The following is a 17745-nucleotide window of genomic DNA, read 5'->3' on the forward strand; positions in this document are numbered from 1 at the left end:
TTACACAGTTTAGCAAAAATGCCTGAAAAGTGATTCTTATGTTTTTCAGAAAATTCAAATCCTTGTAAATATTTATAATTTGAAGAAAAATATGCTAAAAATATTACTTGGTGTACTTTGTTTTTTTTCAAATCACCCCAACAAGGACTCTGGGCTAAATCTCACTTCTATGTTTTATGGATTCTGACTTTTATTGCTATTTTTCCACCAAGCATTCTGTAGCATCAGATGCAATATATCTCGTAGCATGAAGTACTGTAAGCAGTTGGGTACAAAGTTTCTTTGCGCTAAGTTAATTTATTTGGTTAACTGCTGTGTGCCATAACTACTGAAAACCTAGTCAAACATAGGAAGCACTTTTTTGGACAAAGGGTTGGAACATGAACGAGAGAGGAGGATTGAATCAGGAATGCACAAAAGTACCAATAGTGGAAACGCAGGAGGCCTTAAAGGCTGAAATTATTAACGTACTGAGATGTATATGATGTCATATATTAAATTGCATAAGTGTGATCAGCTGGATTTTTGCTCCCAAGATTGTCTTCCAATAAACAACTGGTTTCCTGGGTTGTGCTTTGTCACTGTGTTTTAGGATACATCTGCAGTTTTTAAATTCGTCATACTTTAATTAGTATGCTTATTTTTTTCAGTTTAATTTTATTTTCAAGCTTGTTTGTAATTTTTTGCTGCTAAACGCATGCTTTATTTTGCTTTTCTGGACTATAAATAAGGTAGAGACAGCAAAGATGAGCTACCATGCTGGGCTGCTCTCCTTTTAACTGCTCCATCCATTTTCATGGTTGTGGTCAAAATATTTTCCCCATGCTGTGAGATTAGTCCTCAAAATCATCCCCCAAAATAGACTACTTCAAAAGAGATTTCACCCTCAGCTTCCAGCTGCATGGCATCTGCTGTAACTTACACCAACTCGACTTAAGAGTACTTTCATCACATCTTTTATAAAAGCGCTTCTACACAATATTACCCAGCCACAAATGAAGCAGCCAGGTGGCCGAACATTAGAGGGACTGTCCTATAAATGACAAGTTATGGGTTCAATCCTGAAGCAACCATATGTCCTGTAAATAGTGTCCTTGAATCAGACACTGACCTCCTACTGCTTACTCTCGCTAAACTGCTCTGGATGAAGCATCAGCTTAAATGCTTAAGATGTAAATGAAACAGGAGGAGACTGCTGGGAGCACAAGGGCCTGTTTCTAGCAGAGAGGGGGAGAGAGGAGTGAGGCGGCTCTGAGGGACAGAGCCTGCATGCTAACATAACACTGAATGCTGATCAGACTCTTAACGAAGAGACTGCTCATCGTTCTCTGGCGTGAAATAGGATTACCATATGTTGGTTAAAGTCCTGCTAAATGTAAGCCAGCAGTAAATACTAACAAGGACAAACTGATCAAATAAACTCGCTGCGTTACTTAGATAAGGTTGCATTTATGGGGATGGAAATTTGTATAATTTGTAGATTTTAGCATGTAAAAAAATGGAGCTATTTTTAAAGGATGACAAAAAATCTAGAAAATGAATTCATTGACATTATTGTATCATAGTTTGCATTGTTCTGACCAGCAGTGTCCTGCAGCTCCCTGTGAGCACTTAATGAAAGAGGTTATGGTTTAATGTCAGAGCAGAGAACTCACAGTTGTCAAATATGATTTTGCTCTAATATGCACCATGTGGCGCTGTATGTTTTCTGTGATTGGACGGTAGTGTCACTGCAGCTGTCACCCCAGCCTGCTCTCTGCTCTGCCTCGGGAAAAAAGCAGCAGAGATACAGATGTAATTACTTGACAGAACAGCAACACTGTATGAAAATGTGACAATTTCATAAAACCCACTGCAGCAAGGGTAACAGATGATACAACACACAATACTGTGCACAACTCTTTAGGCACAGATGTTGGCAGCGAAGCATGGTGAAGCATCCCGCTGTTTTAGTTTTTGTTGTTTTGGGGGTTTTTTTGCAGAGAGCGTGTCAAAACTAGAGACTAGAACTACAATTAGATCTTTTATCATGCAAAATAATCAGATCGCTTAAGTTCATTCTGTAGCGTGACAATGACCCCAAACAGAGCCAGAGTAATAGCTTCAGAACATGTACTGAATGTGCTTTATTAAAGGGTTTTATCAGACTGTGATTTATGTTTACGTCACCTTGTGTGTTCATTGTTGAGTAAAAGCTATTGATACCAATTATTTTTATACTATATCCTCACTTCACAGTGAGAACCAAAATCTGTTTCTTCTTTCTTTTGTACTAAACATGTTCTCACACTCTGGAGCCATTTTGGTAACATCTCCAGGCACTTATTTGTCCAATTATTTTTAAGCTATATCTATATTAACTTTAATTTCAGTGATCATAAAAGTCATATACTAGAATAAAAACAGTTTTAAAGTTAGAATAGAATAGAATAGAATAAACCTTTAATACTGCACAGATGAGAAATTTGGGTGTTACCCAGCTCTTATGGCAAGGGGAGTAAAAAATATAAAATTGAAAAATTTATAAATTATAAAATTTGCTGACTTTGCACCAAAATAAGGTTCTATGGTTGTTTTTATCTTTCTTTCTCCATCATTGCTTCATTGCTGTTGCCGAGTAGATTTCAGGGTGCTGTTAGCGCCGGTGTCCTTCTATTATAGTGATACTAAACAAGGCAGGAAATTATATTTTTATTCTACAAAATGAAATGAATGTATCTACTCTGCAGAAGTGTTTGTGAATTTCAACAGATCGATTAGCTTGCTGCATTATATGTATGAACTGCATTTTTATCAGTTGCAGTTTCACCATCTCAGTGCCTAATGCTTCCCTCTTGTGGTGTCATGGTGGTTAGAAATAAATATGATATGTTATATGAAGTATATAATAAAAGCAAAGGCTTCACGTAAAGAGGGATTTGGACTGCTTTAGTGACCTGCAGTATCCCACTGATTAACAGCCTCAACTGACACGTCCATGATGACTTTTGCTTTGTTCCCATTCCTCAGATCAATTTTCCCTTTATAAGGTTTGCTAAACCAGATGCTATATTTATGCTAAAAGTGGCCATAAAGAGTAAGGTCAGAAGGAGGAAAGGTAATACAGCAATGAAGAATAAAGGCAAAGTCAAAGACCGATTCCAGCTTTAAAAGCTATCTATGTATTTTTTTGTACATAGATTTATATGAAAAAGGATGATCTGATTTCTGGCAGCAAATGGCACATGCAAAAAAGCATTGGCAGGATAAATTCAGTTAAAGGGGAAAATCAGTGCAAAGGTACAGAAAAATACTTATATTAGTTTGGAAATCAACAAGCAAAGAAATCCAGATAGATGTGATTTTTCCCCATTCAACAGTACTTTTAATGTTCATAATTAAAAATGCTTTTGATTAATTTTGTCAGTAGGAGTAAAAGTTTGATGATTTTTTTCTCAGTGTTACTGCTCCATTAATAATAAGTGTTTAATAATTAATAATAAGTGAATCCATGTTTTACCCCAATGTTTCCACCATTCCTCTCACCTAACCCTCATTTCCTCTTCAGGCCTTGCCTTTCAACCACACACACCCTCTACAGCATATTAACAATATCTGAAAGTCATGTCCTTAAGAAATAGGAGGAAAAATCGAGTTAAGACCCAACACAGGACCTGAAAGGTGCATCTAGCCCTTCAGCTGATTCATCTACCGTTTGCTGAACCCTTGTCAGAAATTGTTAGAAGAAGAAGAAGCTATTCTTAAGGATGGGAAACTCTTGATTGATGGAATTTTGAATATAGAAAAGTAACAATGGATTTTAATCCACAATGTAATGCCATTGGGAAAGCATGTGATTGGCAAATGCATCATTTTTCAGGATAGCAATGATCCCCAAAACACTGTCAGTACAGTAAAAGCATACCTGGATAGAAAAACATACAATAGAACAGCATCAGTCATGGCTTGGCCTCCCCAGAGCCCGGACCTCAATATTACTGAAGCAATGTGGGATCATTGTGACACGAGAACGGAACAAAAGGCGGACAACACCCAAAGACGAGCTCTGAATATCCTTCAAGAAGCCTGGAAAACTGTTCCTGTGGAAATGACATGAAAACTAGAACTGAAGAATAACAGTTACAATGCCAAATATTGACTTTCAAGCTTGTTATATTGTTATAAACTCTATTTTACGTATATTTCCATTTATGTTTGCACATGTTCAAATAAATCATTGCCCCTGAGGCAACGAGGAACGGCTAAAGATTTCTGCCAGTACTCCAAAACAAAAATTGACTAAAAGTGTTTGATAAATGCATTCTATTTGCTTTTTTAAAAATCACAAAGTGAGAGATTTTTTTTTTATTTAAGTGAGCATTATGTTTTAAATGTCATGGCATAGGATCAGATAGTAAATTATATTTTGAAATGTACAATCCCTTAAACACTGTGTCCTGATCTTGAACTAATAACTACTGAGATCTCAAGTCTACTGCATAATAAGACAAACAGCACCATTTAGAAAATGTCTTTTTATTGCAAGTATTCTTAATGCTTTGATGTTTTGTACAGATTTTCATATTTACAGTGATAATTAGTATTCCTCTAATAAATAGTACAACTGAAAGTCATTCTCTAGTCTACATGTTTAAATACTGCACGTGCAAAGTATGTATAATATGTGCTTGTCCAATAGATATGCTGTCTTAGTAGCTATTTACAATGTTACATAAGAAACAAATGTGGGATCCAACCACCATGCTACTAAAGAGACACTGTGCGTTTCCCCTCCAAAACAAACCCTCCACTTCAGTGATGGAGTCATGCAATCATTCTACTGGGGTGAAGACGGTTTAATTACAGCATCACTGCAATAACAGTATCCATCCAAAAAAAAAACCCCATCAAATAAAATTTTAATTATTTCTAAATAAGAAATTCGTGATAAAACAGTTTTCCAATTAACCACTACATAACAGTAGTGTCTAGTTCTTATTTGGTAGGAAATGTCCACCAGTGCTGTAACGTTTTCAAAAATACTAGTAAAAGAAAAAAAGCATTTTGATGAAAAACTAAACCAGCGTGACCTACTGTACAAGTTTGTTTGGGCTGCTTTTGCAGCAGTGCTCTTTATGAAGTCTCCAGGGTGCGATAGTAATAAATCATCTGTGAATGAAACCTTTTACACGTTTAAAATCACTTTGTCTGCCATAGGCAAGAAATCTGTTCCTATAAATACACCGTTTAAATATGTGTTCGCATTGCAAGTGCTGCTCTGCCAGAAGTGTAGGTAGAGCAAAGTCAACCTATACATTATACATAAAAATCCTCATATTTGAACATTCAATAACAATATATTTTCCACATATTGTGAATATAACGCTGAGTCCTGCCTGACAGCACATTCCCATGAGTGTGCAGAGAGGGAGAAACACGCAAACACCGTGACGAGACAAGAGCACGGCCAGTGTGATGTTACTTCACCTCTAGATGGCACTATTGCACAAACCTACAACCTTCTGCATCGTTTCACTGGAATGGATGACAGGTACAGTGCAAAAACAATAACAGGAACAAACTGAGTCCGATATGATATACATATTTATGCCAAAAAAATGCCCGTTTGATCTTGTGTTTCCATGTAGGAACAGGGAAAAATGTCTATATTGTGTTGTCTGGTTCACCTCGGCAGAGTTCTATGGCTTTGGCAGGAGGGTTGAGAGGAAACAGAAAGGGCCTTTACCGCCTGCACCTGGCATGTTTGTGATGAAGCAGCCGCCTCTACTCCTGCTGAGCCTCCTCCCTGTACCTCTGAACCCGAGTGAGCAGAGAGCACCGACGGTCATGCACACACACAGATACTGTACACTTCAACAGACACTGGAGACATTTCAGACATGGGTTACAGTATTTACAGAAGACACCGACTTGATCGCATGCACTTGATAATAGGTTTCTGACCCCTGGGGGGGGGGAGTCAGTGCAGGAGTTCAGAGCTGTCCTCGGTGGGAGAGGAACCGTCAAATTATTCATTGCTGTGAGAATGTTTGTACATCGCCTTAGAGAGTTTGTTTTGCCTCAGAGTTATTTAAGAGTGGCACGATTTGACTTCTATCTCTGTAGTCATAAAATATAGTCTTCATTATGGTGAGTACTTAAGTCAGTGAGTCAGTGACATGTTTTTCTTCCACACAAGTTGGGTTCTAGCCTTGAAGCTGCATTTAATGTGCACATGATTACGTTTTTCTTATTCTGTCTATTCTGCAGCCAAAGGGCTGCAACTTAAAACTGTTATTAGTATCAATTAATTTGCAGATTTTTTTCTTCAAGCGGTCAGAAGGTGTGATCTAAAACTGTCATGTCCAGGGAAATTTCCCAGGATCAAACAGATACAGAGAGCATTATGCATCTTTAAAGAACAGAAATAAAGATCTAGTTATCTAAAACAAGAGTACGAGTGGACTCTTTTAGTTACTCTTGCTGTGAAAAGTAATTAAAATCAATAAGGATTTTTTAAAATAGTTTATAAATCAGAAAATTTATAAATCAGCGGACTCTGTACAGTTTTGGTTCTGCAGATAATCCAGTCATGTGTGACTGGATTAAGATTAAAATAATGCAAGCTACTTTCAGCTGCTCCCTTAATCACAAGGTGTCACTGCAGCAGGTAGCTCTACATGTTCGATTTGTCAGTTTTTCCATAATGGATGCTCCTCCTGACGCAGCCCTGAAGGGACTCAAACCTCCTCCTGGGATCAAACCTGAAAGTTTTTGTTTAGAAGGCAAATAATGCATAAAGCGCTACACTGTGGAGCCACCCAGATTTAAGTTAATACAGCTGAAAAATCTAAGTGTACCTTGTTAATTTTGAAAAACCCTTTGATTTTAATAATATATACCACATTTATGATGATACTAAACTTTTAAATTTGGGTTTTAGAACTGCTCAGCAATTTTTCACAGCATTAAGAAATCTTTAAATTGATGTGGGGTGATTTAAAGGACAAGAAAAAAAAACAAACACCCAAAATTCAAATGAAAAAAATCCACCCTGAAACACTTTATCACTCTCTTGGTGGTGACTTGTCTTTGGTTGGTTGTATTCTTCCTAAACGAGTTATGATGACGATGCCACATGATGGTGTCACAGATGTATTTCCAGATCATAAAATCTTGGTTAAATAAGTATTTAAAACAGTGATATGTTAGGGTTAGGTAGCAGTCCCTTGTCATCAAAGAGTAGCAAAAGACATCGTGCTGGAACTCTGACATGAAGCCTGAATGCTTCAACGCCACAAGACATTTTACTTTTAGATTAAAAGGCAAGATTCAAGTTTTCTCAGCTGGAAAAACATCTCGCCACTCTGATTCTACCATTATCCTCGCTATTTCCACCTACACATTATGACACAGTTGAATGCAATGGATTCACACCTGTATACCACACACACACACACACACACACACACACACACACACACACACACACACACACACACACAGTACCTAGAGCATTGGAGGGTGGATTTTTTTTCTGTAAATAGGACTTTTTCTTCGCACTCTGCACACTGTTCACCCAACAGTGTCCAGGAAGAGGAAAAAATAACATATTTCCCAATGTTCTGTGTTCTTTCAAAAGACAAGCCCGGAGTTACCATATAACATTTCAGATGCTTGACTGATTGGCTTCTAGGGCTGATGAACTGATGCCAGCACCTACTAGCCCCCAGAGAGAGTAGTTAGATGGAGTGCTGGAGTATTATAACGTGGGAGAAGCTGTGGCCTGTACAGATCCTCCTGCTTCAGTGGTGGCAAGCTTTGCCATCATCTTTTCTCAGGAGCTCTAATAAGAGGGCAAATATTTCCTTCCTTCCTTTCTCTCCTGGGAGCCAGACTGCAGCCCTGATAGCTCGTGAGTCTTCTGGTGGGTGACAGATCAGCAGAAGTGCATCACTTTCGGCTGCTGGGAAAGCGAACAGCTCTTAACTCCTGCATCGTTGTCAGATTTTTTATTTATTTTTTATTACACCAGGGAAACAGAGACAACAGTATGTTATGTGTAATGTCAGCCCTTGAGTGTCCCTGTCAGAGTAAAGGGGGAGGAGTCCTGCGCGACTCCTCATGCTGGCTTCATGGTTTTATTGGACGTCGGGTGGAGACGTGGCCCTCGTTCAAAAACACTAAAAACAATTTTAAAAACAGATTTCGTTGATTATTTCGAGCGTTGCTCCTTGCAGTTCTTTTCCAATCAACAGGGACACGACCTCACCCACTGGCATGCACATGCAGGCTGGCTTGTTTCCAGCTCACAGTGGGCACAGCTACTCCATGCCATTCCTCAGCATCTGATTGGCTGCGATGAGCATGACACTGATGATGAATGCCATGGCAAAGGCGCAGATGAGGCTCTTCCTCACGCACGTCTGACGGTTCTTCTTTGAGGGGTGAACTGAAAGAGATGTGAGAAGCGGACAAACACAAATGAAGGACATAAATAAAAAATAAGCAGATTTAAATGATGGTACCACTTTTGCTTCTAATAAGACTCTGGATAAATCATTTATTGTGCCCAGACAACGATAATGAAGAAAAACAGAGGGCTCACTGACACGCATCAGACTTTCAATGGTTTATTTTGCTGTGAAGTGTTACTTTTTCAGCTCATTGGTCAACACTTCTCTCCCAGGAAAGATTAATGCCATTCAAAGCTGAATAGTATTACAAAGTGCCCTAAGATGCTTAAAAATGTAAGTCTTGCTCTGTTGTCTTTTTTGTGGTTTGGTGTCGAGGATAAGAACTCAGCTTGGACCAAGAGCAAAGGATGGTCCCACGTGGAAAGAGTCCGGATTATTAGAGGGCAGATGTTGAATTCTGGGGCTTGGAGGAAAAAGATCTGAATATGAGCACACCCACGCACAAGAAGCATTCAGGATATTGCCTTTTCCTTCTTTTTCTCATCTTCCTCGCTGGTCGCCTTGCCTCCGTTCCTTTCTTCCTCATTTCCTACCTCATTCCTTCCACTCCTGGTTTGCTACGTGTCCCTCCCTTTCTCACTTCCTTGTTTCCTAACCATCTTCATCTTTTCCTCATATCCGTACCATCTTCATCGGCTAACAAACAAAAGATTTCCCGGCTCGACCCCAGAAGGACACACAAATCCTTTGTGGGTTGCATGAATATTTAATTTGGAAAAATCTGCCAAATCAAATATGTGGTGACTCCTGAATAAGAGAGCAGCCAATGGTAGCTTCTTCATCTCTCTCTCCATCCCTTCCTTCCTTCCGATCTTCTTCCCTTCTTTGTTTCCTTCCCTTCTTTCTTGAAGCCTTTCTTCTTTAAATTTTTTTACGTCTTCGTCCATTCCTTCCAAGTATCTTTGTGAGCTTCCTTGTTTTTGTGCCCTCTCCCTTCCCTTCATTCCCATCTCTAGCATTAATTTCCTTCCTGTCTCCCCACCTTCCACATTTCCTTCCCAGCTTCCTCCGTTAACTTATAACTTATTAACAAACCTACTTCGAATTGGGTTCAGCACATAAATATAATTTATTGTGAAATGTTTTACTATAGCCGAGAACAAAAGAAATAACCCTGAGGTGTGATCTCCCATAGGCCATGACAAGGAGAATTATTGCTCTGGATCCCAGCTGAAAGAAGCAACAGAGAGGCCCACTAAGCCACAACTCAGCGGTCCAGACATCACAGCAACAGCCAAATTTCACAAAACAGAGCCCAATTAGTCTAGCGGCTTTAAAGTGATAGGAGAATCTTTAAGCTAAAGATTGGATTATTTAAATAAATAGCATGTATTCTAACATTTCCTTTTAACTCTGTCAAACAGGCTCGCTGTACCTCGTTATATATCAACTCTTTTCCTGAAGCACCTTTAAATAACTCCTTTACATGAGATATTCAGATAAAACCAGCAGACACGGGTCAGTAAAACCCAAAGAAAAGTACAGAACATGGACTGGAGGAGAAAAACAGATTTTTTTAAAAAAAAAGTATTTTTAATGATTTCACCTATTGTGCAGCTTATCAGAGGGAAGTTTCAGAGCTCGGGGGCTCAGACTGAAAAACCCACCCAGTCACCTTTAGTCAGGAACACCAGATTCAAGGCTAATATAGTCTAATACATGCAAAAAAATCCTAATTACCTTCTCAAAGGTAATAATTTTCTTTTCTTTCTTTCATTTTAATTGAAACTGTCTGAAAGGTAGCGATTCGACTCTTGAGCCATTTGAAAGCTGCAGTTTGTGCTGTTCTTTAACCGCATCACACTGAGAGGAGGTTTTAATATTTTTTCTACTCATTCACATAAACAGGAAGGAAGAGTATTATTGTATAATAGTGAGCAGTGCGGAGGTATAATGTGTTTGGGGGAGATTTCTGTATTTCATCGAAAAACCTCAAACTCAGGATTTTAAAATCTCGTCTCCATAAACCCCGAGTTTAGACTAAAGGACAGGATGCTGAACTGAAGGTCATGAAATGGGATTTCAAACTGACACATATTTTCACAACAGCAGGCCAGGTTCTTACTTCTGGCTCGATCAATTTCTTTCCCTGACCAGTTATTTAGCAGCTCGTCCTCCCTGCAGTGAGTGAAATGATTTTCCGGGCCACAGTAATTAGGGAGGCTGAGCCAAAGACCTGCAGACAACCGGCACTATTCTTAACTTTCACACAAAGAAGTCATCAAAAATGCTTCTTGAGTGCTGCTCCAAAGAAAATGTGGAATGTGGGACAGAAAAGGCTGCGTCATTTTTGGCTGAGGTGGTTTCATTACTTGGCAATTTTGAGCTGAATAATTATTTTCCAGGCTTTCAAATTTATATAAAACTTGTCATTTTATCCACATCTTAGACCACAAACTGAAATGCCAAGGTTACATAACCCAACACTGGGTGAGTGAAGAGTCTAAATGTGGTTTGCTCCTTGTACACAAAAAATTTAGGGTAGTTTTCTAAGAACAAATCTTTTGGCTGCTTCTTTTGAGGAACAGCATGCTGACACCGACAGTTACTCACATTCACAGTGTCATCTGTTAGACATTTGTGTCACATAGATGGAAATTAAGGAGCTGGTAGAGAAATCACTCTCCGCTCAGTATTACCCTCCATAAACCTGTTTCCCTAAATCTTAATCTACTGCTGACACAACATGAAAGTCTTCATCTGTTACAAAACAGCGCTGCTGGCAGGTGAAATGATCTTTAATTGTTTTGCAGTTTCAGTGGAGAAGTGCACCATGAGTCTTCAGACAGCTAAATCTTCCTGTTTCCCATTTTTTCACGACTTCCACCATCTCTCTAAGCTACTATTTCTTAAAGACATTTTGGACAGTGGAAATTGCAAGCTGGAAGTGCTTTTAAATCTTTTTCATAGCCTTCCCCGGCTTTGTAGTCATAAATTTGCTTTCTTTTAAGTTCTTCTTCTTCTTCAGAGGAGCCTGTGATTGTTGAATGTTACCACAACGTCTGAAGGCAGTTTATCCCCAACCAGCTCCAAACAAGTCAATTAAATCTTATGGCGTTAATAGAGTTCAGGGACTTTACACATGTCACAGTTTTTGTTAAATCAGTTTCGTTTAAAGTCTTGCTTAAACAAAATCCGCCCAGTCTTTCACATACATCTCTGAGGATGAGCTAGCAGGGTGCAAATGGAAAGAACATGTGTTCAGCTGCTGGACTGAAGATGGGAGGAGAGTTGTGGTCTAGACAATCGTTCTAAGTCCAGTCAACTGAATCCAATGTCGGCCTCATAAAACACCTCTGCAGCCGCCCAGCCTAATGATACAACTGCCAAATATCCACAGAGGACTTTCTCCGGGCCACTGTGGTCTCAAGGTAATAAAGTGCTCGGTGGCTTAGTGGCTGCTGACTAATGCATTCATCCTTCTGTCCTTATCCAGCGGGGTAACTTTAGCTGACATCCATACTGTGTTGGTTTAATTTATGACACTTCCACTTGTTACTGCTGTGATGCTGATTTCCAAACTGCTATTAAAAGACAATCAAAGAGCATTTGCAGACTATGATGCAGTGATTCTGTATTTGTTTGTATTTGTTCAGCTACTAGCAACATTTCTTCTTGTTCAGTACTGAGAAGAATCAAAATACATTGACTCCTGCAGAAAAGTAAATGTGTGCTTGACTGCTTGTAAACACCATGCATTTTTAATTAAGAAGGTTTAAGAAATATTGAAAAGGTAATAGATTCCCAACCTCATGGCTACAAAAGAACGGTGGTGCAAAAGTATGATTTGTCACAATAAATATTATAAACATATTTGTCACAAATTAAATATGAGCAGGTCAGGCTGTGGGCTGCAGTCTAAGAGTTGAGGTTTAATAAAGCACACAAAATGCTTTAATAATAATAAAGCGCTTTACAATACCACTATTCATTCACTCTCACACACTGCTACAGTTGTAGCCACAGCTGGCCTGGGGCGCACTGACAGAGGCGAGGCTGCCATATGGCGCCTTCAGCCCCTTCTGGCCATCACCAGTAGGCGGTAGGTGAAGTGTCTTGCCCAAGGACACAACGACCGAGACTGTCCGAGCCGGGGGCTCAAACCGGCAACCTTCCGATTACAAGACGAACAGCCAACTCTTGAGCCACGATCGCCCTGAAGCCTTTAGCAGAATCTGTGGTGCAAAATGGTGATAAAGGCATTAAAAAAGGAAAGCGAGTTAAAAGAGAGTTTTGAGGGCTAAACTGGGAATTGCTGCGTAATTTAGTTGCTTTTTAGTTGAACCTGTTAAATGTGTTCCAGGGGGATTTTTCTTTTATGCTTAAAGCAGCAACAACAACGCTGATATTTTGAAAAAGTTAGAAATCACACCTTACACAGCGCAAGTGCACAAACTAACCAGCGTATGCAATATAGAGATTCAATCTATATGCCCTTAAATCTCCACACCTGTGAGGCAGCTGTGACATTCATGGATTGCAGTTGATTTCCACACTTGCAAGTGGCAGTCTGTGGATGGCTGCTGCAGCTCCAGCATGTTTCTCCGCACTTTATGCTATTGGTGCAACTTGTTCAGCAATGAATCAGCGTCTGGTGAACTTCTATGGATCAGTGGTTACATTTTTTTCCAGTTGTTTTTCAGCCTCCCACCATATTGATCCAGAACGAGGAAAAGCCAGAGGGAAATCAACTGCCTCTTGTGCTACCTCATATATCAGAAAGCTGAAGTAATAAGCACAAGTGTAGCATGATGAATCGTATTCAGTATGAATCACACCATGACTTGATGTATCGATTTCTCCATGACTGAGCACTTTTTTGGTGTCCCTGTGTGGCAGGTGGTACTTGAAGACCTTGGGCTCAATAGATTCTGCAGTGGGCAGCCTTAATCATAAACCTAGTAGGGTCATCATGTTGTCATCACTCTACACCAGTTTTAAGAGCTTGATAAAGTGCTTGTGCAATCTTTGTCCATTCTCAGTGACACCAGTGTTGGCCTAGTAAATCCCTTTTTTATTCACAGGCACGTGTGTTTGTGAGAGACATTAAAGTCTCTTTTGCTTCTGAGAGTCATTTTTGGTCCACAGAAGAAATATAAACGGCCGTGGCTACAAAGACAAATCTCAACACATTGGAATTTCATTCACACAGTATTAACCAAAGAGACTGATAAGCACAGACTCACTGCATAACGAAGCAGGCTGGGACGCTGCTTTAGGACATGTAGAAGCTGCTGGTGTTATGACTCAGATTTCTGTGCTTCTAAAAGTCATGTTTCTGGTGTTGAAACACAATAGATGCCATTTTTTAATCTGCTTTCAAAACATACATGGAATCAATTAATTTGCACATGCTAAAATGTAACAAGGCTGAATAGACACATGATTTTAGGTGAGAAACTGGGAAAAAAATTCCAAAACATAACTTTTTATGTGCAGTTTTGATGAGGCTGAAGCTTTTTTAAGTGGGGAGCAGAAGATAAATACATTCTAGTAACAAAGTTTGCTTGAACATATCTCTCGCTTGCAGAGCATCTGTTCAGTTACAGCCAAACAGATGATTATTAACACGATCCCCCCCACATACATGCTCAGAACTGCCTGGCCTGAATGCCGAGTGCTGTGACAAAACACTGCCAAGTTTCATTTCATTTCAAACTGCAAATGTTTTATGCAAATTGAGTCACTTTGTGGTCTGTTTAAAATGTATTTCTCTCAGCACCCAAAGCAGAGATGACTGAAAGGGATGATTCATCAAATCTGACTCCAAACCTGGCATTTAAAAAACATTTTAAATGGTTTTGAAAGAAACAATTGCATTTCCTGTTTTTATGATAAGAGTGAAAGTCTTATAATACGCTCTGCTGCTCTGATATCCATGAATCTTGGATGGATCTTGGATAGTTCTGCAGAGTGAATTCATGTATATTTCATCTGTGCCGCTTCTAAACAGGTGACCAGCTGACAACAGTTCCCACGAAAGCCCCCAAATTAATAAATCAGCAGGTGTGCTGTGACTGTGTTGGCTTTAGATCTCGATGAGACAGATCAAATTCTTCCTGACAGAATGGATTACTTTCTCTGTCTCTACCTACACACGACTAGCCCAACACACACACACGCCGGCATATATATATATATATATCTTCATGCCTATGTGCAAAGCCAGCTCAGGGAATTCAGCTCACCTCCCTCAAACTCTGTCTGACAGTTGCCAGAGTTTTCCTTTAGGCTTTCTTCCTCATTGATGATGATGTTCTCAATGTCCTTCATGGTGAGGTGGTCACGGAAGGCGCAGAACAGGATGTGTTTCAGCTCCTCCAGGGTGATTCTCTGCATGTCGAACTGAGGGAGAAAGAGATGAGGAGGAGATTTTTAAAAAGAAAGAGACCATTTTCCCTTCACATAAATAAGCTTGCCGTACGTGCCTGGCAGGGTAGTGCGTGACACAATCCTTCCACTAGGAGTTCCACTAGACTGCAAACCTCAATAAAACATTACAAATACAGTCTCTATCGCCCTAAGCTGTGGAGTACAAAAAATAAAAAAATAAATACGAGTAGATTTTTGCTTAGGGCGACTTACAATAAGTGATGTTCCCTGTAAGAAAGGACAAAAAGTTCAAATGAATAAATCACTCTTCATGTTCTAGTATGTCCCTGTACATCTTACAGATGTCACTCCTATACATTTACTTTAATCTGAGCATTGCGTAACGCTGATGCATTGATTAAATTGAATGAGGTAAAGTTATGTTCAAAGAGTGGCTGATTTATGGTTCTGTTTGAGTGTTTACAGACACACCCACTTTTAAACCAGAGGTGTCTGAAGGTCAGATCAAGAAGATCTTGCTGGCGAGCGATGCTTTGCTGGAAAGCAGTGCTTTACTTAGGAGCAGTAGGATAATTTAATTTACTTTTTATTCTGCAACAAGAAAAGCTTCAGAGCCGGACTATGATACAAACCTGACTCATAATGAAATCACAAAGAGCAGTGAGTCCCGAGCCAGTTGCGAGGACAGCGAGTTCCTCTGAATTCGTCTAAACGCTTGTATAAACTCACTGATATTTACTTTCAACAAAGGCAACGTATATTGTTCCTATATTGATGTTGTGTCCACTGTGCACACTGTAGGAATAAAAATTTGGTAACACTTTTAGTTTATACAGCTACAGAAAATAATTAATGGATTAAGAAAGTCATAGTAAAAGCAAAATGCATCTGCTTTCAATTCCCAGGTTTCATGTATCAGGATATTACAAAATTATTCTGGTCTTAAATTTTGGTAAGTGCAGCATCAGATTAACAACAGATAACATATTACACCATGTCATTAAGTATTAAGTATATCCTTACTGCCTCCATGGGAATTAAGACATGAGTAGCTGCCAGATGCTGCTAATCAAATTCGCTTTAATTAACTGATCATCAGCAAGTGTGATCACCTCTATAAAAGCAGATATTTTAGCAGTTTGCAGGTTTGGTGGATTCAGGTGTGTGCCAACACAATGCTAACGAGGAAAGATATCAGTAATTACCTTACAAGTAAACTGAAGTCCATCATTCTGCAGTGAGAAAGATTATTTAAGAGCACTGAGTTACAGTCGTTCAGTCTTAGTTATGCTTGATCTCACCACTGCCTTTCGACACTCTTGATTATGATATTTTAATCCAAAGCCTTCATAACTGCTTTTCATCATATCTAAGGACCAGAACATTTTATGTTTCAATTCAATTCAATTATTAGTTTTAGATCTGCAAAAATAAAAAATTGAGGGGTTCCGCAAGGGTCAATTCTTGGTCTGCTACTCTTTAAACTTTACACACTCACACTTTGTACTATCATAAAGAAATCATAATATATCTTACCATTCTTATGCAGAGGATATTTATCTGTATCAATCTATAAAATGCACATTATATGCATAGATTTTTTTGTCAGTGTACTATTTCATGTAGAAGAGTGTAAGCTCTCTACTCTGGAGGAGTACTCTGTTTTGACGGTCTCTCTGTAGCTCTGCAGAAACCAGAAATATTTGTTGTTGTTCCAAAAATGCGTTCATATTTATCCCCCCCCCCCCCACACACACACACACTTCAAAACATACTGAAAGTTTGAAAATTCTCATCTCAGACTGGGAAAATGGTCCACGCATTCATTTCAAACAGGTTAGACTACTTTACTCAGTGGTTATCACCTTCGCCGCTGTTGTCAAATACCATGGCCTTGAACACATCAGGTGGTTAGGCCTTTTCTCTGTTATCTGTATTACACACTCACCGCGGTACCCAGGACATGCATGGATGGGAACTGCCCCAGTATGACCCTGGAGTTGATAAGCTGTGTAACAACAGCTGAGCCAAATCAGTGGAGCATAAAAAGCTACGACAGGCAGAAGCACAAGGAGATCCAGGAAGTCAACGTTAACGGGACACCAGCTCTGTCTTCATTAAAATAGTAGCAATAACAACAATGATAACAGTGAAATAATTGCAAAAGTTCCACTGTTATCTTTATAAACCCAAAAAATTAAGCAGAAAACTCTGTTATATTAAACCAACCAAATATTTAAAAAAAAACTTAATTAACATAAACAATTAATAACAAAATCCCCCCCACAAAATAATTTCATTTTTCCTGCTCTGAGGCCTCATATGTGTTAGTATGGAGTGCACAAATTCAAACTGTGACACTAGTGCAGTAAAATGACCAAATATGACACATCAATTTGTAATAAACATATAATCTTTTTAGATAAGGAATCATGTCTCATCAAGTCTCATGAGCTGAATGAGTGTTAATCCTGGTCTCCTGTTTTTTTTTTTTGGAATTTATGAGACCGAACAGTGCAGAGGGATAGACAGGAAAGTGGGGAGAGAGTGAATGACCTCGGGCTACAGCAGTCCCCGATCTGTCTTCTTTAATGCAGACCTGCTAGTGAAGAGAGAGTGAAGTATGTGCGTGAGGAAACAATAAGGTTCAAATACCTGGTGATATCAAAAATATGCAATCAACAATGATCCCATTCTTTTAACAAAAGCAGGAAATAAGATGATGGAAAATACAACATCAATAAGCATTTACATAAAAAAGAAATGTAAATGCGAATTCACATTTTTGATGATCATAAAAGGCTCTCACTGAACATGTTGTTTTTGAAACTTTGTGAACGAGGTGAGAAACACCACATCTCTCTCTGCTATACAAATACAGTTTTTATTATTAATATAATTATTAGTATAAACAGAAAGGTTTCCATTCTGGTTCAGTCAAGCAACTCCAGAGAGC

The 17745-nt window shown here is 39.0% G+C and overlaps 1 protein-coding gene across 2 annotated transcripts in view; it reads right to left on the reverse strand.

Moving 5' to 3' along the window:
- Nucleotides 1–7158: 7158 nt before the first annotated feature.
- caln1 (calneuron 1) overlaps nucleotides 7159–17745 on the reverse strand; it is a 57296-nt gene continuing 46709 nt past the window's right edge. For both annotated transcript variants that reach the window (XM_040037783.1, XM_040037784.1), the window contains 2 exons: nucleotides 14645–14801; nucleotides 7159–8431 (listed from right to left, as the gene is read on the reverse strand). In XM_040037783.1, coding sequence (XP_039893717.1) covers nucleotides 8304–8431; nucleotides 14645–14801 — 285 coding nt within the window. In that variant the 3' untranslated portion in view covers nucleotides 7159–8303. The remainder of the gene's footprint in view (nucleotides 8432–14644; nucleotides 14802–17745) is intronic.

Source organism: Simochromis diagramma, unplaced genomic scaffold, assembly GCF_900408965.1.
Source record: "Simochromis diagramma unplaced genomic scaffold, fSimDia1.1 OVJJ01000463.1, whole genome shotgun sequence".
Lineage (NCBI taxonomy): Eukaryota > Metazoa > Chordata > Actinopteri > Cichliformes > Cichlidae > Simochromis > Simochromis diagramma.